We start from the raw sequence: 21,346 nt of genomic DNA, 5'->3' as shown, positions 1-21,346 counted from the left end.
CCAAATCTTTGGCTTTGGATGATTTTGTTAATTGTTTGAAAAAAGCCTCATCCACCTCTTCCACCTGATTAGGTGGCCTGTAGTAGACTCCCAGCACGACATCACCTGTGTTTTTTACCCCTTTTAGCCTAACCCAGAGACTCTCCACCCTTCCGTCTCCTATGTCCATCTCCACCTCAGTCCAAGTGTGTACATATTTAATATATAAGGCAACACCTCCTCCCTTTTTCCCCTGTCTATCCTTCCTGAGCAAACTATACCCATCCACACCAACATTCCAGTCATGTGTATTATCCCACCAAGTTTCAGTAATGCCAATAATGTCATAGTTGTATTTATTTATTAGCACTTCCAGTTCTTCCTGCTTATTACCCATACTTCTTGCATTTGTATAAAGGCATCTAAGATACTGGTTTGATCTTGCCTCCCAGCTTTGCCCTGACCCTCCTTCCTCTCTGCCATTATAGCCCGTGCTCCCTCCTGTTTCCAACCCATCTCCCAGGTCTTGTTCCCCACTTACCTGTGGGCTTTGCTCACCTGTCCCCGTCGAATCTAGTTTAAAGCCCTCCTTACTAGGTTAGCCAGTCTGTGCGCAAATAAGGCCTTTCCCCGCTTCGAAAGGTGAATGCCATCTGTTCCTAGCAGTCCTTCCTCAAATAGCATCCCGTGGTCGAGGAAGCCAAAGCCCTCCGGCGACACCATCTTCGCAGCCAGGCATTCACCTCCACGATGCATCTGTTTCTGCCCGGACCCCTACCTTCAACAGGAAGAATCGAAGATAATACCACCTGCGCTCCAAACTCCTTAACCCGTACTCCCAGAGCCCTGTAGTCACTCTTGATCTGCTCAGCATCACACCTCGCAGTATCATTTGTGCCCACATGGATGAGTAGCATGGGATAGTAGTCAGAAGGCCAGATAATCCTCGACAAAGCTTCTGTAACATCTCGGATACGGGCCCCTGGCAGGCAGCATACCTCCCGGGATGAACGGTCAGGGCGACAGATGGGTGTCTCCGTCCCCCTCAGCAGAGAGTCTCCAACCACCACTACCCTACGTTTTTTATCAGTGGTGGCAGCAGACCTCCCAGCCTTAGGGGTACGAGGCTTCACCCCCTTAACTGCTGGGGGTGATTTCTTCTCTCCTGTATCAAGAAGAGCATAATGGTTATCTTTTACCACAGCAGGAGGGTTCGCAGCAGCGGTGGAGCACTGCCTGCTGCTAGAAGTAACCAGCTGGCTGTGTCCACCCTGAGCCTCCTCCTCCACTGGTGTGTCAGACACACCCTGAGGCATCTCCTCCTCCACTGGAGTGTCGGTAGTCCTGTCAACTGGGACAGCACCATCAGCTGTCTCCACATGGATACTGTCCAGGAATTGCTCATGGACATAGATGTTCCTCAGCCTGGCCACCTCCTCCTGTAGCTCTCCCATCTGCTGCCTGAGAGATTCCACCAGTAGGCACCTTTCACATTGGATGCCACCCCCAGCCTGGATATCAGTAAGTGGAAATTGCAAATTACAGTCTTTGCAAGCCCACACCAGAATCTGGGTAAAAGCATCCATGCTTTGGTGATCTGTCTGGCTACAGGCACAGGTGGAGGAGACAGAAGCAGTGCTGGCACAGGTGTTGCGGGTCCTCCTCACCATTGTAAGCCTCCCTCTGTCAAACACTCTCAAATTGCTGTCTACAGCTCCCTATCCGCTCCTCTCTGCTGTAAACAGAAAGGTTTTCGATGTGGCTAAGATTATGGGTTCAGGGGACCAATGGGTCACAGATGAGACTGACAAGGGACCCCCCCCTCCCTTCCTACTCCCCTTCCAAACTCCCTTGCAAAACTCCCTGTTAGCAGCTCCTGTTCGCTAAGCTCCCTGGTCGCTTGTGCGCAGCTTTATAAAGCCCTGGCCTGAGTGAATGACAAAGCATTTGAAAAAATCTCCAGGCTATGATACAGCGTCCACAGCACAGTGCTGTGTGACAAGCGTAACGGAAAGCCAAAGAATCAAATGAATGCTCATGGAGGGAGGGAGGGGAGACTGAGGACTCCAGCTATCCCACAGTCTCTTCAGTCTCCGAAAAGAATTTGCATTCTTGGCTGAGCTCCCAATGGCTGTAGGTCAAAAACATTGTCCGGGGTGGTTCAGGGTATATCTTGTCTATTTACACCCCACACACACCTCCCCGTGAAAGAAAAGGGAAAAAAATCATTTCTTGCCATTTTTCAATGTCACCGTATGTCTGCTGCATGCTGCTGGTAGACGCGGTGCTACGGCGCTGAACAGCAGCATCTCCTCCCCTTCCTTTCCTGATGGCAGACGGTACAAAATGGTGGAAAACTGTCATCATCCCGTGAGTGCTCCTGGCTGGCCTCAGTGGCGCCTGGGTAAAAATGGGAATGACTCCCTGTCATTCCTGGCAGACGGCACAAAATGCTTGGTAACCATCCTCCTCATAGCAGCTGGCGCCTGAGCTCCATCAGCCCCATCCCCCCACCCTTTTCATGTCTAAAGAAAAGATTCTGTACTCCCTGGACTATCGTAGCAGCGGGAGGCTGCGCTCCTCTCCCCCCCACCCTTTAATGTCCTGCCTGGACTATCATAGCAGCTGGAGGCTGCCTCCCCCTCATTTTATCTTGCTAAAAAGTCAGTGTTTCTTATTTCTGCATTCTTTATTACTTCATCACAAAAATGGGGGGACATTGCAACAGTAGCCCAGGAGGGTTGGGGGAGGAGGGAAGCAACGGGTGGGGTTGTTGCAGGGTCACCCTCTAGAATGGCATGCAGCTCATCATTTCCGCGGGATCTCGGGGGCTCTGACCCAGAGCAGCTGTGCTCTCTGGCTCTCTAGTAGACTTGCCCCATATTCTAAGCAGGACTGACTCTATTTTTAGACAAAACATAAAGATAGGAATGACCCAGGGAGTCATTCCCATTTTTGTCTATGCGCCCCCGGCCAACCTCAGCGAGGCCAGCCAGGAGCACCCATGACAGCAGCGGACGGTACAAAATGATTGGTAACCGTCATCGCCAATTTCCAATTGCAAATGGTACAAAATGATTGATAACTGTCATCTCATTGCCAATTTACAATGGCAGACGGTGCAATAGGAATGGTAACCATCTCTTCTACCTTGCAAAGGCAAATGAATGCTGCTGTGTAGCACTGCAGTACTGCCTCTGTCAGCAGCATCCAGTACACATACGGTGACAGTGACAAAAGGCAAAACAAGCTCCATGGTTGCCATGCCTGGGCAATCCAGGGGAAAAAAGGCGCGAAATGAGTGTCTGCCATTGCTTTCACGGAGGAAGGATTGAGTGACGACATTTACCCAGAATCACCCGTGACACTGTTTTTGCACCATCATGCATTGGGCTCTCAACCCAGAATTCCAATGGGCGATGGAGACTGCGGGAACTATGGGATAACTATGGGATAGCTACCCACAGTGCAACGCTCCAGAAATCGATGCTAGCCTCAGTACATGGACGCACACCGCCGAATTAATGTGCTTAGTGTGGCCGCGTGCACTCGACTTTATACAATCTGTTTTACAAAACCGGTTTATGTAAAATTGGAATAATCCCGTAGTGTAGACATACCCTAACCCCCAATGTAGACAGCTGCAACTTCCCATGGAGGTAGATTAACACCACCAACAGGAGAAACTCACATGTGGTAAAATCTTCACTAAAGCACTACAGCAGCAAAGCTGCACAGGTGTTACTTCACTCACTTTGTCTCACTGTATTTTAAAACTACACTGACTCTTTTACAGAGCTCTACGAAGCTGGGAGCCCATTATCACTGCATCATCTGTTCTGCAACCATTACACGAAGAACTGACATGATAGGGCATATTAAGCGCCATGTGAACAAAGGAGAAACCGAGTCCAGGTATATTGCAGGTAAATTATTTAATGTTCCTGCTTTATTTGTAAATGGATCCTTTACACAGTGGATTGTGTGTTATACCTGGGCTATATGTTCGAGGGACTGTCAAAAGTAAGCCTATGCTAAAAGTAAGTTTGCTAAGAGTTAGGAGGAAATTTTAAAAAAGAGAAATCTATCCTTCATAAGAAAGGTTGCCATACTGTTAATCTGACCTTTTTGCTTGGATAATCCCAAAAGGCTGGTGTGCTGAGTTTGTAGTGTTTACCCTCTGCTCTGCCCTCCCACTTTGTAGCCTATATATGTAGGTATTTGCTAGGTAAGGCATAGGCATAAGAAAGCTAGTAAAGCAATGAGCTTACATGCCTCAGGCCTGAAAGACAATAGCTTAGCTGAACAAGGCATAAGGCCCAAAAGCCTTAGCATATGCAGTTAACCAGGAGTAACCCTAGATCAGAGGTTCTGAATCTTTGAGACTTCTCTCTCTCTCCCACCCACCCCCCATCCACCACATGCTATAAAAACTGCATGGCTCACCTGTGCCACAATAACTAGTTTTCTGCTTATAAAAGCCAGGGCTGGTATTAGAGCATAGCAAGCAGGGCAGTTGCCTGGGGCCGTGTGCCACAGGGGTCCCCACAAAGCTACATTGTTCAGGCTTCAGCTTCAGCCCCGGCTGGTGGAGCTCAGGCACCTGGGTTTCAGCCCCATGCAGTGGAGCTTTGGCTTTCTGCCCTGTGCCCCAGCAAGTCTAATGCTGGCCCTCCTTGGAGGCCCCCATGAAACCTGCTCAAGGCCTCCTGAACTCCTGGCAGAGAACTGCTGCCCTAGATCATAAGATATCACAAGATGGAACACTGTAATGACTCAGCTGCTGACAGATAACCACAAGATGCTAGTTTATACCAGCTAGATGGGATATTTTAAGTTAGGAACTTCAGCAGACATCTGACACGAGAGCCATGGTACCTAATTGATGTATATGCTAATAAGCTTGAGGTAAAAGGCCCAGTAACCTATGGGAGAAAGGCAACCCAACATTAGTAGGGTGAGGAAACACAAAAGTGAAGAAGCACGTACTGAATATGCATTAGGTATAGTAGTGTCAATGTAACATGTTATAAAAGTTATATCCTGGCCTGTGTCCCCTGGAAATGTAACTCTTGGGAGATACTAGGATGACCATCACTGGTGGTGGTGATGATGACAACAACACTTCAGGTCCTTTTGCAAGGAATGGTGTGAGTATATGGCTGCTCAGACACACATTCTGTATTATCTCTATCTATGTTGTTGAGTTGGAGGTGTTTGACTTCCCTAATTGTGTTGGTAAAACTACTGCAAATTCAGAAATCTTTTCCTAACTCAGAGTGTTGCAACCGTGCATGTCAGGGTTCCCATCAAAACAATAATTGTAATAATACTGGACCTGATCTTGGAACAAGAACCTGCCAAACCTCACAGTGTTAATTAAGACTTCTTAAGGGATTGATATAATTAATATACAATTAATAAATCAGGCAACAGCTGTTTTTTGCTAATAAAAAACATCATTATTTTGCAATGAGCTTGATAATTTTGGAAATGTCAATACCCAATCTTTTCAAAAGAATGGCACAGATAGTGGGAGACAGTACCCATAAAACAAAACTGGCATGGCAAATTTCATGCCTCCCTATTTTGACAGCATCCATTTATTTTTAAATCAATCCTGAGTATAAATCAAGTTCAAATAGAATACTAAAATGCTGAATTGTTTTTGTTTGAAGTGCATAAACATGGAATATTGAAACCAGCTGACTGTCTTCAGTTCTACAGCATGTTGATAAAAGTGTAGGTGGTAGGTTGCTCAATTAATTTAGTAAATCAGAATCCTGTTGCAAATCCCCATAAATTATATGCACTGATCTTTTGATCTGATAGGGGCTGAACTGTAAAAGTGAATTATATTATTGGAAGGACTCACTCATTTTAAAGAAAAATAATTTAGCACAAGATTGCAGGTACTTTATTTTTGCAAGTTATTAAAAGAAGAGGTTACTTACCTGTAACTGGAGGTTCTTTGAGATGTCTGGTCCCTATTTGTATGCCAAATGTGGGTGCCCAGGCACTCCATGCACCAGAGCTGGAAGTTTTTCCAGCAGCAATGCCTGTTGACCCATATGGCTGCCTTATGCCTTATCACGTGTTCCAGGCAAGGTTATAAAAGGTCTTGTGGGGTGACACACCCTCAGTCTCGCTCTTACCATAGCATAGAGAGTCTGCAGCAGAGAGGAGGGTGAGCAGGTATTGGAATATAAATAGGAACTGCACATCTCAAAGACCCTCCAGTTACAGGTAAGTAACCTCCTCTTCTCCTTAGAGTGATGGTCCCTGTATGTATTCCAAATGTGGGTGAGTACAGAACAGTGATCAGCTCTGGAGGTGGGTGCAAGGACACGATTGGTAAGGCGTGTTGCAGGACGGCGCGGCCTATGGTGGCGTCAGCAGCCGCCCACTGGTCAATGGCTGTCAAGGTGTGGACAGAGCACCATGTTGCCACATGGCAGATCTCATGCTAGCATACGTCTACCAGGGAGGAGGAGGTGGTCACGTGCATGCCTTATTGCCATCCCTGTGGCCAGGGAGCAGGAGGACATGTCTGCCGCATCTTCCGCAGCCTGGAGGCTGACTTGGCCCCAGGCAGCCCTCATCCAGCAAGGTCTGGAATCACTGGACCTTGGTCTCCATGATGTCCTCCAAGAACTCCACTTGCTTAGTATAATTATTGAAAGTGTACTTCGCTAGCAGAGCTTGATAGTTAGAAAGGTGGAATTGAAGGGCTGCAGGGTAGAGTTTGCAAGCCAAGAGGTCCGGGCGTTTCACTGCCGTGTGTGTGTGTGTGTGTGTGTGTGTGTGTGTGTGTGTGTGTGTGTGTGTGTGTGTGTGTGTGTGTGTGTGTGTGTGTGTGTGTGTGTGTGTGTGTGTGTGTGTGTGTGTGTGTGTGAAGAACGAGTTGGAGTGCTGGTGTGCCCATTCCATGGCCACGTGCATGACCAGCGAGGCCAGAGGGGGCTGGGAAAACAACTTTTGCCCCCTTAGCCGGTGCGAAGTACCTGCTTTCTGTCCTTTTGGGTGTGCGGACGCAGGTTGTAGAACAGCATTGTGAATGGGCAGAGCCATGTGTGTCAGGCCCCGGGGCTGGAGAATGTCTAACAACTGGTCCAGTTGGTCTTGGACCTCTTCCAGGGCCATGCCCAAGTGTAGCAATGTGGGACTCACCCCTGCGGCGCCTCCTGCTGGTGTCCTGGGAATTAGCTCATTTTCCAGTCTTGGAGCACCCTCTGCAGGCCGGTGTCCCACTGCTTCTGGGCCCCCGTGTCACTCCCTGGACTCCGGTGCTACGTTATCTGGGGTACTGCCCCCAGCAGTAACCCCCCAACTCTTGGGGTCTCCCCTTCCCAGGGAACCCCCATCCCCCTATCCCCACCTCACCTCAGTTGTAGGCTACTGCCAGTCACCAACTAGCCCCTGCTCCCTGGGGCAGACTGCAGTATAAGCCATTCATCACAGGCAAGGGGGGTTTGGACCTGCTGCCTTTCTCTGCAACCCAATACCTCTATGGGGCCTTGGACAAGCCCCTGCAGCCTGGGGAGTTGCCAGTCTGGAACTCCCCAGCCCCTCTGGCTTTTCCCCAGTCCTGCCTCACTCTAGGCACCCTGAGCTTCCCAGCAGCCTCTCTCTCTCTCTCTGAAGGCAGAGAGAGACTGTCTGCTCCCCGGTCCACTGCCCTCTTATAAGGGTCAGCTGCAGCCTGATTGGGGCGTGACCCATCTGAGGCTGTTTCTCCTGTCAGCCTAGGGTTTTCTCTCTCAGCCCCAGCCCTCTCCAAGGGCTGGCTTTTGACCCCTTCAGGGCAGGAGTGGGGTTACTGCCCCGCTATACCAAATCAAAGGCCATGCTCTGTACCAGCTCCTGGTACTGGTGGGGATCGTCAGGAGGCAAGAAGGTCGAGGAATCAGGGCCTCATCTGGAGAGAAGGCGGCTGTTGTCATGGCCGGCGGTACCGGATCAAGCATTGGGTCGTCTTCCGGGTCTGAGACCATTAGAGCCAGTGGAGGGGCTGTGGTGGTTCTGGTCTGAGGCTACCGACGGTGGGTACAGGCAGTGATAGGGATCCTATGTGGGCCAGTGATGCCATGAGGCCAGGTCTTAGTGGTACTGCAGGCCCCATGGATACCGGTGCCACCCAGTGAGCCCCAGAGCATAGGGAGCTGGAAAAGGCATGTGAGCCTGAGAGTCCGCATTATGCCGAGAGACTGGGAAGAAGGACGTCTCTTCCGCTGAGAAGCCCTCCGAGTCCGAAGAAGCCTCCAGCAGTGCGGGCGGTACCGCGATCGCCAGGGGTGTGTCGCAGCTGAGGAGGAGTGACTCAGCCGCTGATGAAGGTGGCCAGGAGGGCAAAAGAAGCAATGAGGGCAGGTACAGCAGTTCAAGATGGGACAAGGAGACCAGTGTATCCATCTGGCCTGGTGTCTAGGGCACATCCCATCCTCTGCCACGCTGAGCAGGGTATGCAGAGCACAGCCTGGAGAGTGCTGCCATGGCTGAGTATCGTGCACAGGCAGGCTGGTGGGACCTTAGTCCTTGCAGGAGCTGGCAGGTCTCGCTTCTGCTTTTCTTTGCCCACTCGGCTTAGGAGTGGCCCTGCAGGGCCATCACATGACTTCTCATCCGACCAAAGCCATCTTGGGGAGGAAAAACAGTGTGGCTCAGCAGTCTGCGACAGGGACCTGCTGCAGTGTTTGTGACAGCACTTGTGACTATCCTTGTGTGGCTTCTTGTGTTTCGGTGGTGCTGATGGATCCAGGTGTGAAGTTGAGGGCAGGGCATTTAGTGCCAGTGGTAGGCAGTGCACCACCAGCACGAATGGTCCGGAATCAGACACTGCACGAGGCTGGAGTGCTTCCACCATGAAGAACTTGCAGAGGCGCTGAAGACAAGCGTTGCAGGTCCTTGATAGAAAGGATTTGCAGATATCGCAGCGGGTGACAAAGTGTGTCTTGCCCAGGCAGTAGAGGCAGCACATGTGCTTGTTGCTCACGGAGAACGAGTGAGGGCAAGAGGCGCAGTTTTTGAACCCCAGAACATGGGGCATATTCCCCCAAATGGGTCAGGAGAGGACCTGTAAGGGGCTACTATATGAACTAACTAAACTAATGTATTTACAGAAGTATAGAAAGAAAGAAGCAGAACTCACTACCTACCTACAGTGGACCGTCATTCTCGAAGAGTGCACAGGCACCAAGAGAGGATTCTGACTCCAGTCATGTTGTAAGAGGGAACTGAGGGTGCGTCACCCCACACAAACTCCTATAACCTCACATGGAGCACGTGGCGATGTAAGGTGGCTGTGTGGATCAATGGACACTGCTCCTTTAAAACTTCTGACTCCGATGCATGGCATGCATGTGCGCCTGCATTTGGGATACATATAGGGGACCATTACTTGAAGAACAACAGTTACTACTCTTTTAATTGGTTAGATATGCAGTTCTGCTCCTCTCTGTCCTCTTCATCCATCTTCTATTCTGTCCTCTCTACCACTGCCATGTGAAGGGCACATAAAATTAAAGGTAGCTCCCATTCCACTGCTGCCATATGAACAGGTCATTGTAGAAAGTGAACTTGTCATTTCCCCCACCACACACATTCACACACACTTCTTCATTTAGGGGGAAAGGTGATCTAATCAACTGAGTATGGGATTGCGAGTTAAGAAATCTGGGTTTTATTCCCAAATCCTCTCACTAATTATCGTTTTATGATCACTTTCTCCCCATCTACAAAATGGAGATAATACTTCCATATCAGTGTAATTTTGAGATTGACAAATGGAAATCACAGAATAAATTGTGAAGTACTTCCTCTTTGCTCCTTTCCCCTTTTCAGTTCTCTATAATGTAGTCCTGTTGGTTAAAATGCCATAAAAGTCTAATCAATTTGTATTAAAAATAAAAGATTTGATTCCGATATTTTATGGATGGTTGGGGAGAATTATATAAATATCTAAGCAGTACATATGTGGGAGGCATTTATATGGTCCTCATCCCCATGATATATAAGTACCAAGACAGAGCTACAAAAAAACCTTATTTGTGTGATGCCTCACTTGTCCGCACTGGATCAAGGCAGTATAGGGAGTATACAGCACATGGATACATTCTCTCTATAATTCTCTGTTAGTATGATTCTAATGGAATGGCAGTATTCTATGTTTAAGCATGCAGAACAGAAAGCCTGTCGTCAGTGATATTGCCAGAGAGGGTACATTTGCAAGGTTCAGAGTATGTAACCAATTCTCTGCCTCTAGGAGAGTCATCGTTTGTTTCAGAAACTATTCTGAATTTTTCAGGTAAAAATGAAGGTCTCTGAAATCCTGGACTGACTTGAGCCCTTCTGGCTTTTTAGTTATCAAGAAGTGACTGGAGTACTATCACAAGCTCAGTGGTATTTTTTGTTATGAGCGAATGTATTTCCTGCAGCATCTCATACTATTCAACTGGAACGAGTTCTTGAAGGGGTGTAAATCTAAGAAAGAAATTTGGTATGATGAAACTATGGCATTTTATAGGGTGTAAATCAGGGCAGAATTTGGCCCCAAGTCTGCCAATGTCCTGAATTTAACTAGCTGTGATCTCCTTTCCTGGCACCAAATGGTAATGGGCTGGTTTCCATGTGTTAACATTGTTATGTATCAGTGGGATTGGGGCCCTAATCACCGAGAGATCTTTTTTGAATTTTATAGATAAAATGTACAAATACTCACAAATTATCATTAACTGTCTCCTTTCCTCCCCTAAAATATTTTTTAGCCCCTGCTCCTAAGTCTTCTCATGAAGTGCTGAAAGAGGCAGACACAGATGTACAAGTTCTTCCTAACTACTCCACACCTCAGAAATCAGATTCCTATTTTAATCCCAAAATGAAACTCAACAGGTGAGGGGGGTAGTGGGGAGAGGTTGCAATGAAAATGCTCTTACTTAAAAAAATTATAGCCCACTATAATGTCTAGAGGAATAACATTTTTCAAGCAATAAAATAAGGTGCCCAATATAGGAAGGCTCCATTCTGATGCTTTTCTAATTTTGCTCACTGAACTATCTTCCTTATATACTGCTGGAAAGACTTTTCTAAATTAACAGAAATTGTCTTCAGAAGAAAATGTGGTGTTCTAGTTTCTAAGGAAATAAAGATGCTAGTTTATGCAGCAGTGTGGGAGTTTAAGGGGAAAAAAACCACACAAACCACACTTGAGGAAACCTATTCAGTGAAATGTTTTCCTGTGAGTTTTTGTGAGCTCCCAGGACTAGACACCACCTAAGTGCTCTCCTCCAGCACAGCTGAAGCATGAGCATACATGTCTTACATCCTACAACTCCTTTTTATAGGTCCCACTCTATTGGAGCAGATTCTTTCCTCTAGCTCCTCTTCACATCATTCTTTTTAATGTCAGTAGAGTGTGTAGTTGTTTCATCCTCAGAAAAGTCATAACGTCAGCCAGGCCTTGGTTGCACTTGCGACTTACAGTGCAATAAAGCCTTCCAGAGTGCTGTATCTCACTCCCCGTCCACACTGGCAAGGCACATACAGCGCTATGTCTCCGCAGCTACAGCGCTGCTGGTACTGCACCTCCCTGAGAGGAATAACAGCTGTTGCATATTGGCTGAGACACTGCTGCTCCAGTGTAAACGGGGAGTAACATTATTACGCACTGATTGACCTCTGGAAACTCCCTATATTCCTTTTAACTGAAGCATCCTCTCTTGTTTTGTTGTGAACTCCGGAGGAGAAGTGCCCTTTCAAAGCTCCGTTTTGGGGGCTGCTTATCAAAAAAACAAAACATAGCTACTATTTGCTTTGGATGAGTGAGAGGCAGGCAGGGGGGCTCCGTTTTTAGTGCCGATAGCTAATGTTTGCTTGAAGTGGGGGGGGGATGGAGTTGGGGTCCATTTCGGTGAGTGGCTGCTTATTTGTTCTGTGAGAAAAAAGGAAACAGCTGCTGTTTGCTTTCAGTGAGTGAGAGAGATGCGGGGGACAAGGCAGCATGCTGACACACTCTCAGCATCCCAAAAACCCACTCTCTCACCCTCAACTCTCCCTGTCACACTCCACCCCACCCCCATTTGAAACGTACATTGCAGCCATTTGAATGCTGGGATAGCTGCTCATAATGCACCGCTCCCAATGCTGCTGCAGATGTGGCCACGACAGTGCGCTGGTAGCTGTCAGTGTGGACAGACTGCAGCGCTTTCCCTACTTAGCTGTACGAAGGCAGGTTTAACTCACAGCGCAGTACATCTGCAAGTGTAGCCATACCTTCAATTGCTGCAACAACAAAGCCTGTTCCCTGAAACACGGAAGTTTAACTACCCTTCAGTCATTGCCAGGGTCCTTTTCCAGAAGGAATCCTGCCAAAGATAATTTTGAGTCTAGGGAAAATTTCTCAGGCCAGTCTAAGAAGATTGCTGGTTATTTCCAGACAGTTATTACTAGCAGTGAATGGTTTTAAAAAAAAACAAAAAACACACCACCAGTAATGTCTCTGGTCTGTTCTTTCACAGAGGACGTTAACTACCTATAGAAAGCAGCGCAAACCCCGAACAGCATATACTCTTGAACCCCAGTTAGTGTTGTGTAACTGGCAAGTGGAATCTCAAGTTCTTATTTTTCATATTACCTTTTTGCCATACAGTGAAGGATTCCATTCCACTACAAACTCTTAGGCCAGGTCTACGCTACAAACTTATATTGGTGTAACTATGTCACTCAGGGGTGTGAAAAATCCACACTCCTGAGTGACATAGTTATACCAACCTAACCCCTCATGTAGACACTGTTATGTCAATGGGTCAACTTTTCACGTTGACATAGTTAATCCATCACCCTGAGAGGCAGTAGCTGTGTTGACAGGAGACGCTTTCTTGTTGGCATATAGTATCTTCACTAAAGCACTACAGTGGTACATGAAGACAAGCCCTTAGGCCAGCAGTTGGTACTTTAAATGACCAAACAATTTGCCTGCATACCTAATTTGTCCTGCTATGTGGACTCACTGATCATAGAAACTGTTACATAGTGATGTTTTATATCTCAGTGCTCCCTGGATCAGTGTTAAAGTCAGCACTCCTAGAAAGTTATCATTGGAATTAACTTAAGGATATTTGGGTACTCTTAGACCTACAAATGCTGTTTAAGGAAGCAAAAGGTTTAGAAAACCTTCTGATGACTGTTAAACCCAGTTTTTACAAAACTTGTTACTGGAACAAATTACCCTAAGATGGAAGAAACAAAAATATGTGAACTACATACTCTAAACTTTATTATACACCTTTTAATCTTCTAGGCAACTGATATTCTGTGCATTAGCTGTTTTGGCTGAAGAACGGAACCCGTTAGAATGTTTGGATGCATTTGGGGCCACCGGTAAATAAACAAACTTTTGGAATCTCATTTTATTTTCTTTAAATTTCTAATTTTATTTTACAATTTGTAGCAAGTCCCTCTCATGAGAAATTGACACTGTATATTTAAGTATTATGGGGTCCTTGTTTAGCCAGACTCTTTTTGACTTCCACGTGTGTTTCCCCAAGTTAAGGAGATCAGAATTTGGCTCTAGATGGACCATAACTATCTTGGAGCTGAAGTTATTGATGCTCAAAGGAAGAATTTTGACATTTTAAAGCGCATGAAATACTGTGCATCTTAACTTGATGAGTTATGTCCAACATCCCATGTATTCTGATTCCATAGCTGTAGAGTTTGGTTTTAAAATCAACCCCTAGTCATAGAACAGTGCCACTGAATCCAAACTTTCGTTAAAAAATTGTTTCCAGTCTCTATATTTATAAAGAAGAATCCTGACCATGAAATTAATGTAAACCATTGCGGTGTTATCTTCCTGAATCTGTAGACAGTGAAACAGTGAACTATCCCCGTGATCTCAAACAGGTGTTAGTTCTAAAACCTGAAGACAACAGTTAAAATGCTCAGCAGTTAATGTCCTGCTAATATGTTTATTGCACAGTTCCAAGCCACACCAAAAGTCTTAACAGCCTCCTAACCCGCTATCAAAACCTCCTGTTTCCCCCCCAACAACTTTTACAATACAATCATGTATTGTTGTTACAAATATCTGCAGCACATCAAAAATTTAAGATTTAGGGGCAGCATAAAAACAATTTAATATCAGACTAAGGAGGATTGCTATATTAGTTAAAATGTTAGTTTTCCTGTTTCATTCAATTAAATTGAGGGTTTGGTTTTTTTTTCATCTAACTCTGCCACAGAAGTTTCAGTCTGCTGCATTAGTGTGTTGCACAAGCCCAGGGGACTTGCTACAGATTTGAGCTCCAATTTGTTTCACAGTACGCAGAGCATTTTTATATCTGTGGCACTTATCTTGTAATGAGAACTGAGTAGGCAAACCCCTGTGCCCATATAGACTTCAGTGAGTCTTCACACAAATGCTGGAGTTTGCCAACAGATGAAAGCCAGAGTATGGATCACATTTCTGTATTATGCACATTTAGGGTTTGATTGTGTATTTATTGAAGTTAAGGGGATCAAAAACCAGGCCTTTATTCTATTGCATGCAGCCAACCTTAAATTATGCACTTATCTTTCTCCTCAGGTATAATGGGATTACAGTGGGCAAAGCATCTTGGAAATTCTGTGAAGGTTACAATTAATGATTTCAATGAAAATTCCGTGACAATGATTCAGGAAAACTGCCATTTAAACAAGATGAAGGTGATGAACACCACTAAGGAAGAGGATGACTGTGATGAAACTATGGAAGAAGGAGAGGAAAATGTAGGCATTATTGATGTGACAAAAATGGATGCCAATGTCATAATGCACTTGAGATCCTTCGATTTTATGTAAGTGAAGAGTGTTTGCTACTACAAGTTTGTCTTTTTACTTGGTGCTTTGATCTTGACTGTAATTTAATTTTTTCCCCAGTGATTATTTAGAGAAGTCTGAATGGACAAGATAACGAACAGCGGCTGATTATTTGCTTATTAAAAAGTTTAATTGTGTAGCATCTGAAGTGCTGTGTAAATAGAGACTTTATTTTAATTTTTTTAAAAAATAATCACTGGGAAAACATTTAAGCCCTTCTGGCATCCAGCGTGGAAAATAAGCACCAGGGTAATGTGTGTTGGGTGCTGTGGTCAGGCCTGGTTGGAGCCATCGTTGAGAACAAGTACCAAAGTGAAGCCAGCCGCAGAGTCAGGACCAGGACAGCACTGAAATCAGGGTCCAGGGATAGGCTGTGGGTCAGAACTGATGTCAATCTGTAGACAAGTCAAATCAGGATGCAGACCAAAGGTTGAAGCTGGGTTAGAGTCAGTCCAAGGATCCAGAGGGAAGGGCAGGGCTGGAGCAAGGTCAGAATAAGACATGGGCAAGGCTGAAGTGGGCTGAAACAAACTGAGGCAGGAACAGGAACCAGATCAAGGGCAGGCTGGAAGCCTAATGACACTAACACTGCAAGCCAGGAGGAGGATTCCTGGCTAAGTAATGCTGTTGTACAGACTAACTTGCTGCTCAGGCAGGATCAGTGAAATACCTGTGCCTGGAGATCATCTGACCCAGCCTCTGCCCAGGAATAGGCTGCTGCAGTATGCGTTAGTGCTGAGGTTCTAATTGTGGGATGAACCCCTGCAATTGAGTTGCTGCAGCATGCCTGAATAATGAGCAGGGATCCTAGTTTCCCATGATAAAAAAAAAAAAAAAATTCTCCAATAAATACCATAAAAAAAATCAAGTGTTTTTCCCATGATTATAATGAAATGCTGAACTTTAATTTCCCTAATCACAATAGGGAGCCCAGCCACCTAGGGATGACAACGCAAGCCCCTCCACCCAGGGCTCTGGTTGTGAGCCCTGGTTCAGTTAATACAAAGAGCTGGATAATGGGGGCTCAGATAACATATACAGTAGAACCCAGTTTTTCATTTTTTACAAAATGTAAAAACTAAAGACTGTAAAAACACAAATTCTGGTTTTTTCCATGGCAAAGGGATCTCTAGGATCTGTGGTGATGAGTTACTGCAGGCTCTGTTGGAGGGGGAAGTCACAGCAGCTGAGTGAGTGGCTCTGGTTTGGCTGCAAGTTTGCCTCACAATGTGTATGAACATTTTAGGCCAAACTTATGGATTTTTGGTATAACTTTGTCTGTTTGGGGAAAAATGAAATACAAGAATCTTTTTTCTATAATTTTAGACCATTTGAAATTCATATCTGTGCATGTAATTTTTAATAAGGCTGCATGTTTATGGATCACTTATTGTAATCCATTCTTAAATAGCATGGCTGATCTAATTAGAATCTAAAGCCAAAATATTCAAATTTTAGTGCCCTAATGCAGGCACTAAATCTATATATAGACCTCAAATTAAATGGTCTGATTTTTAGAGTTGCAGAGCATCCACAAACCAATTGAATTCAGTGGGAATTGAAGTTTATTTGTATATTTTGAAAGGCATGGGAGAATAAACACCCATATCTTGGCCAGCATTCTTCTTAGTTCAGTTATCCAGCATGCTAGGATGTAAGAGAAATTGTGCTGTATGTGTGATGATTATTGCGTTACTCAATATGTACTGCCTGCCCCTCTAACTTGTTGCTTTGTAAATTATTTGGGCATGTTGGAGGTATGGAAGGTGTGTTGTAAAATCAAATTCTGTTTTTATTTTACTTCAGATGTTATGGATGAGGATTTTTTTAAACAGTTTTTTTCTCTCAGATATCTTAAAAACTAAGTAGTTATGTACCAGAGATGCTTCTCTGTATTTTGTGGTTTTAGACACCTGGACCCATTTGGAACAGCTGTGAACTACCTGGATTCTGCATTCAGAAATGTAAGAAATCTTGGAATAGTATCAGTGACATCTACAGACATCAGTTCTCTGTATGCAAAAGCTCAGCATGTGGCCCAGCGCCACTACGGCTGTAACGTTGTCAGAACGGAGTACTACAAGGAACTGGCAGCTAGAATAGTAGTTGCTGCTGTGGCAAGGTACTATTACAACACGTGAATCATAGTCAGCTCTTAAGCTCTGGTAGCAGAGGATTGCTAATGCACGCTTTTGGTGATTGCTAAAGCAAGTTGTGTGTCTTTGCTTTTCAGAATTCCTTAAACTCTACAAGTTAGGCACTGAAATATCAATTTTATATTTGATTTCAAGTTCACTCCTATAGAACAATTTAAGTATTTTAAACTGAAGTGACTGGCAAGATGGCAAATGGGTATGGAGTATATTACTAATCTTCAGAAAGAAAGATATAATGCAAACTTGAATATCTGAAGATTTTAAGTTCCTTTTTCATTTGGTGGTAATTTAATGCTGCCTATGCCTTTATAAATACTTCAGAAGCTATTAAAGCAATTAATTATCTGTGGGAAAGAGCATTAAATTAGATTTGCTGTAAATGGAAATAAACTCATTAGTGTCAACTTTCACAGTATATTTCATAATGAGAAAACAGATATTCACCCCAAAAACTAGACCCCCTAGCCTCAAGTGTTTACAAACAATAAACACAGTGTGGCTAAATTTTTCACAGGTTAAATATGGTTAAGGAAAAAAAAAAAGATCTGGTGCTGTAAATCTACTACTTACAAGCAAATCTACTTATAAAGCAAATACGATATGGTGCTGCTTGTCTTGCAAACCCTGTTAACGTTATTAGTCCTTTCTCCTACAGATATTCCCAGTGACTTCAGAAGTGGAAGTTGGGGGTTTGGACACTAAATCAAGACAATGGAACAATAGTTCAGGGAAGAGTGAGTGGGAGATTAGGCGTGAAAGATCTTCAGGCTCTGTAAATGAATCCACTCACTGCTAGGTGGCGAGGAGTAGAATGCCAGCATGATCCAGAACTGTGGTGGTTTCTCTATCAGAAACTTGGCCCTCTTGCTGGGTCACCATCTTAAGTCTATCCTTTCTTAGGTCACAGTCATGCAAACTAAGAGTCCCTAAAATATTTTTGACACAAACAAAAATTCTTCCCCCTCTGTAGAGTTCTTCCTCACCCTGTTTTCAACACAGCCTGTAGCCCCCTTGCTGGCTCAATAACCATTGTGGAAGGCTTTATATGCCCCTTTCCTTGGACCAGTAGGGGACCCAGTCCCATCCTCTACTCTGGGTTCTGGTCCAGGGGTTCTGTACTGAACAGATAGGTCTGCTCCCTTACCTGAGCTGCAGTTTTCCATGGGCCACTTCCTACATAATCTCAAATTCTCCTTTGGGTATGTCCATTTTGTCCCTGCTTATGCAGGGTCTCTCCCAGGCCTCTCTTCAGCGAGAGCTTTTCCAGACTCTTCCCTTTTTGGTCTGGGTCTCTCCCAGGCCTTCATGCCTGTAGAACTTTTCCTTACTGCCTGAGCTTTCTGGCTGGTTCTTTCCCCAGCTGGGCTTTATCATCGCTTAAGCCTCATTCCCCTCAAGTGGGACTCAGTTAGTAATCAGACTGGTTTAGCCCCATGCTCTCCAGCCCACAGAGCAAGCTACCCTGTTACAGACTCCATAGTCAATTATATTAAATGGGACCTGTTTAGATTGTCTTGTCTAGTTCCTTGCCTATGCTAGCCTATTCCCTATGGCATGTTCTCCAGTGCTATCTCTCATTTAACTTTTACATGATTCTAGCACTAAGGGTTTCATCTGTCTCTGTAAAACCACACCACAGGCTGAGACCTCATATTGGAATAACTTTTCCAGAGGGTCAAGTTAAATTTTCTTTGCTAATTTTCACTTTGCTTCTAATTACACCCCTTCAAAGTACCCTAAAGGATTCCTCTTTTCTGTGTACCAGTTCAGATCCTTAGTTAATGATTTATCTCCCCTTAGTTTTCATTTAATTTAGATCTATTTATTTACTTTCTATAATCTTTCCTTTGAAGTCTATCCCTCCAAGTCTTCTCAACACCTAGGAATCCCAGTCATCGACCAGCACCCTATTATGCTAGGCACTATACAAACACAGAACAAAAAGAGGACCCCTGCCCTTCAGAGCCCACAGTCTAAGTGGAGGCTCTTTATAGACAGTGTAGGATTTTTTCAAACAATGGAGGATTGTAAATATATATATATATATTGCACAAGGCGGAACATCTGGGAAAGTTAGTCTTTCCTGAATTCCTATAGTAATATGTTATCTTTTTGCTTTTGTAGAGCTGCAGCTCGATGTAATAAAGGCATTGAAGTTTTGCTTGCAGTAGCTCTAGAACACTTTGTCCTAGTTGTGGTGAGAGTTTTGAGGGGACCATCTCCTGCAGATGATTCAGTCAAGAAAATTCGGTATCTTATCCACTGCCAGTGGTGTGAGGAGAGGATTTTTCAGGAGGGTAATATGGTAGAAGGTAAACGGATTTTCCTTGGGTTTCTTTTAAAGGTATAATCCATGCATGTTTATTGTATGTACCTATGTTAGGCACGTGGTAAGTTCCAACATGTAAAAATACTTGCTTTCACTGGAAATATTTCATATATAGAATTGTGATAATGATCGTGCACATAAAGGAGAGGGATTTCCATTATAATCCTCTAGTTTAAAAGGGGTTCTTTGAGTAATTGTTATATGGATCCCACTGTAGGTTTGTGTGCACAAGCTTGGAATCTTTTGACCAGCAGTATCCATTGGGGCTACTCATGGCACCCTGCATGCCCTCGCACCGCACCACACCACCAGGGGTTTGTCTGCCTGCTCTGAACCCTCACACTAGTCTTTTTCAGGTCAGTCAGTGACTACCTCTGCTGCCCAAGGTAGGAAGCAGCAAAGATCTTTGGACACTGCTCACCAAACAATCATAATTTCCTGTACTGGCCAAGAAGAGATCTAAGAGCCACTCTTCTGACTTGTCCAAACCAGCTGCAGCGAAACTCAGCTGGCACTAGGAGTCTTCATATGCTACCAGAGTCAGGAGATGCGAAGCAGAAGACACCAGTCAGTTTTCAGCAACCAGTGCCTCAAAATCAGCTCTGATGTCATTGGTACCAACAGATTTGGATTCTTTAGTATCATGCCTTAGCAGAAAACCTCAGTCTCTTGAAGCATTTTTTTTGGTACCAGTATGGTCAACACCATCTTCATCAGTACAGAAATCCTTGACTCTGGCTGCATTCACAACACTTGCTGACCTGGTGATGATCCCAGAACCAGAGCATCCACTTCCGGATATTTCTCTGTTACCTATAGTATCTATGTCTGTCTAGGTATCAGGACCCAGAGTATCAGTTATGACTATATTGCTTCATCTGTCTTCCTCAACACCGATCTTGGTCTCAGAGTTATTGCTGGATCGTCTCAGCCAGTGTTAACCTCTCAGAGGCCTGGTCTACACTACACAGTTAAACCGATTTTAACAGCATTAAATCAATTTAAAGATGTACCTGTCCACACTAGAATGCACTTTATATCGATTTAAAGGGCTCTTTAAATCGATTTCTGTACTCCACCCCAACGAGAGGAGTAACGCTAAAATCGATATTAACATATCGGTTTAGGATTAGTGTGGCCGCAAATCGACGTTATTGATCTCCGGGCGGTATCCCACAGTGCACCACTGTGACCGCTCTGGACAGGATTCAGAACTCAGAGGCACTGGCCAGGTATACAGGAAAAGCCCCGCGAACTTTTGAATTGCATTTCCTGTTTGGCCAGCGTGGAGCTCTCAGCAGCACAGGTGACCACGCAGAGCTCATCAGCACAGGTAACAATGCAGTCTCCTGAGAATGGAAAAAGAGCACCAGCATGGACTGCACAAGAGGTACTGGATCTTATCGCTGTATAGGGAGAGGATTCAGTGCTAACAGAACTCCGTTCCAAAAGACGAAATGAAAAAATATTTGAAAAAATTTCCAAGGCTATGATGGACAAAGGCCACACCAGGGACACAGTGCAGTGCAGAGTGAAAGTTAAGGAGCTCAGACAAGCCTACCAGAAAACCAAAGCAGCAAATGGAAGATCCGGGTCAGGGCCAAAAACATACCGCTTCTACGCTGAGCTGCATGCAATTTTAGGGGGCTGCGCCACCACTACTCCCCCTTGTCCGTGAATTCCGAGGTGGGGGTTATCATCTCAACCATGGCTGAGGATTCATCGGAGGGGGAAGATGAGGAGGAGGATGAGGAAGAGGACAACCTTGCAGCGAGCACACAGCACTCCGTTAGCCCCAACAGCCAGGAACTTTTTGTGACCCAGACGGAATTACCCTCCCAGCCCTCCCAAGCCACTAGCCCAGACAGTGATGCCATGGAAGCAACCTCTGGTGAGTGTACCTTTGTAAATATAAAACATGGTTTAGAAGCAAGCGTTTTTTAATGATTGATTTGCCATGAGGGCTTGGGATGCATTCGCACCAGTGAAGTTACTGGAAAAGTTTGTTAACGTGTCTGGGGATGGAGTG

The 21,346-nt window shown here is 45.0% G+C and overlaps 1 protein-coding gene across 4 annotated transcripts in view; it reads left to right on the top strand.

Moving 5' to 3' along the window:
* Window positions 1-21,346, top strand: part of TRMT1L (tRNA methyltransferase 1 like) — a 59,541-nt gene that overhangs the window by 26,839 nt on the left and 11,356 nt on the right. For all 4 annotated transcript variants that reach the window (XM_030571840.1, XM_030571839.1, XM_030571838.1 and 1 more), the window contains 6 exons: window positions 3,776-3,905; window positions 10,743-10,866; window positions 13,274-13,353; window positions 14,561-14,810; window positions 16,742-16,954; window positions 19,113-19,300. In XM_030571840.1, the coding sequence (XP_030427700.1) occupies window positions 3,776-3,905; window positions 10,743-10,866; window positions 13,274-13,353; window positions 14,561-14,810; window positions 16,742-16,954; window positions 19,113-19,300 (985 nt within the window). The remainder of the gene's footprint in view (window positions 1-3,775; window positions 3,906-10,742; window positions 10,867-13,273; window positions 13,354-14,560; window positions 14,811-16,741; window positions 16,955-19,112; window positions 19,301-21,346) is intronic.

The sequence above is a fragment of the Gopherus evgoodei genome, chromosome 8, assembly GCF_007399415.2.
Source record: "Gopherus evgoodei ecotype Sinaloan lineage chromosome 8, rGopEvg1_v1.p, whole genome shotgun sequence".
Taxonomy (NCBI): domain Eukaryota; kingdom Metazoa; phylum Chordata; order Testudines; family Testudinidae; genus Gopherus; species Gopherus evgoodei.
This window is presented reverse-complemented; position numbering and strand designations above follow the sequence as displayed.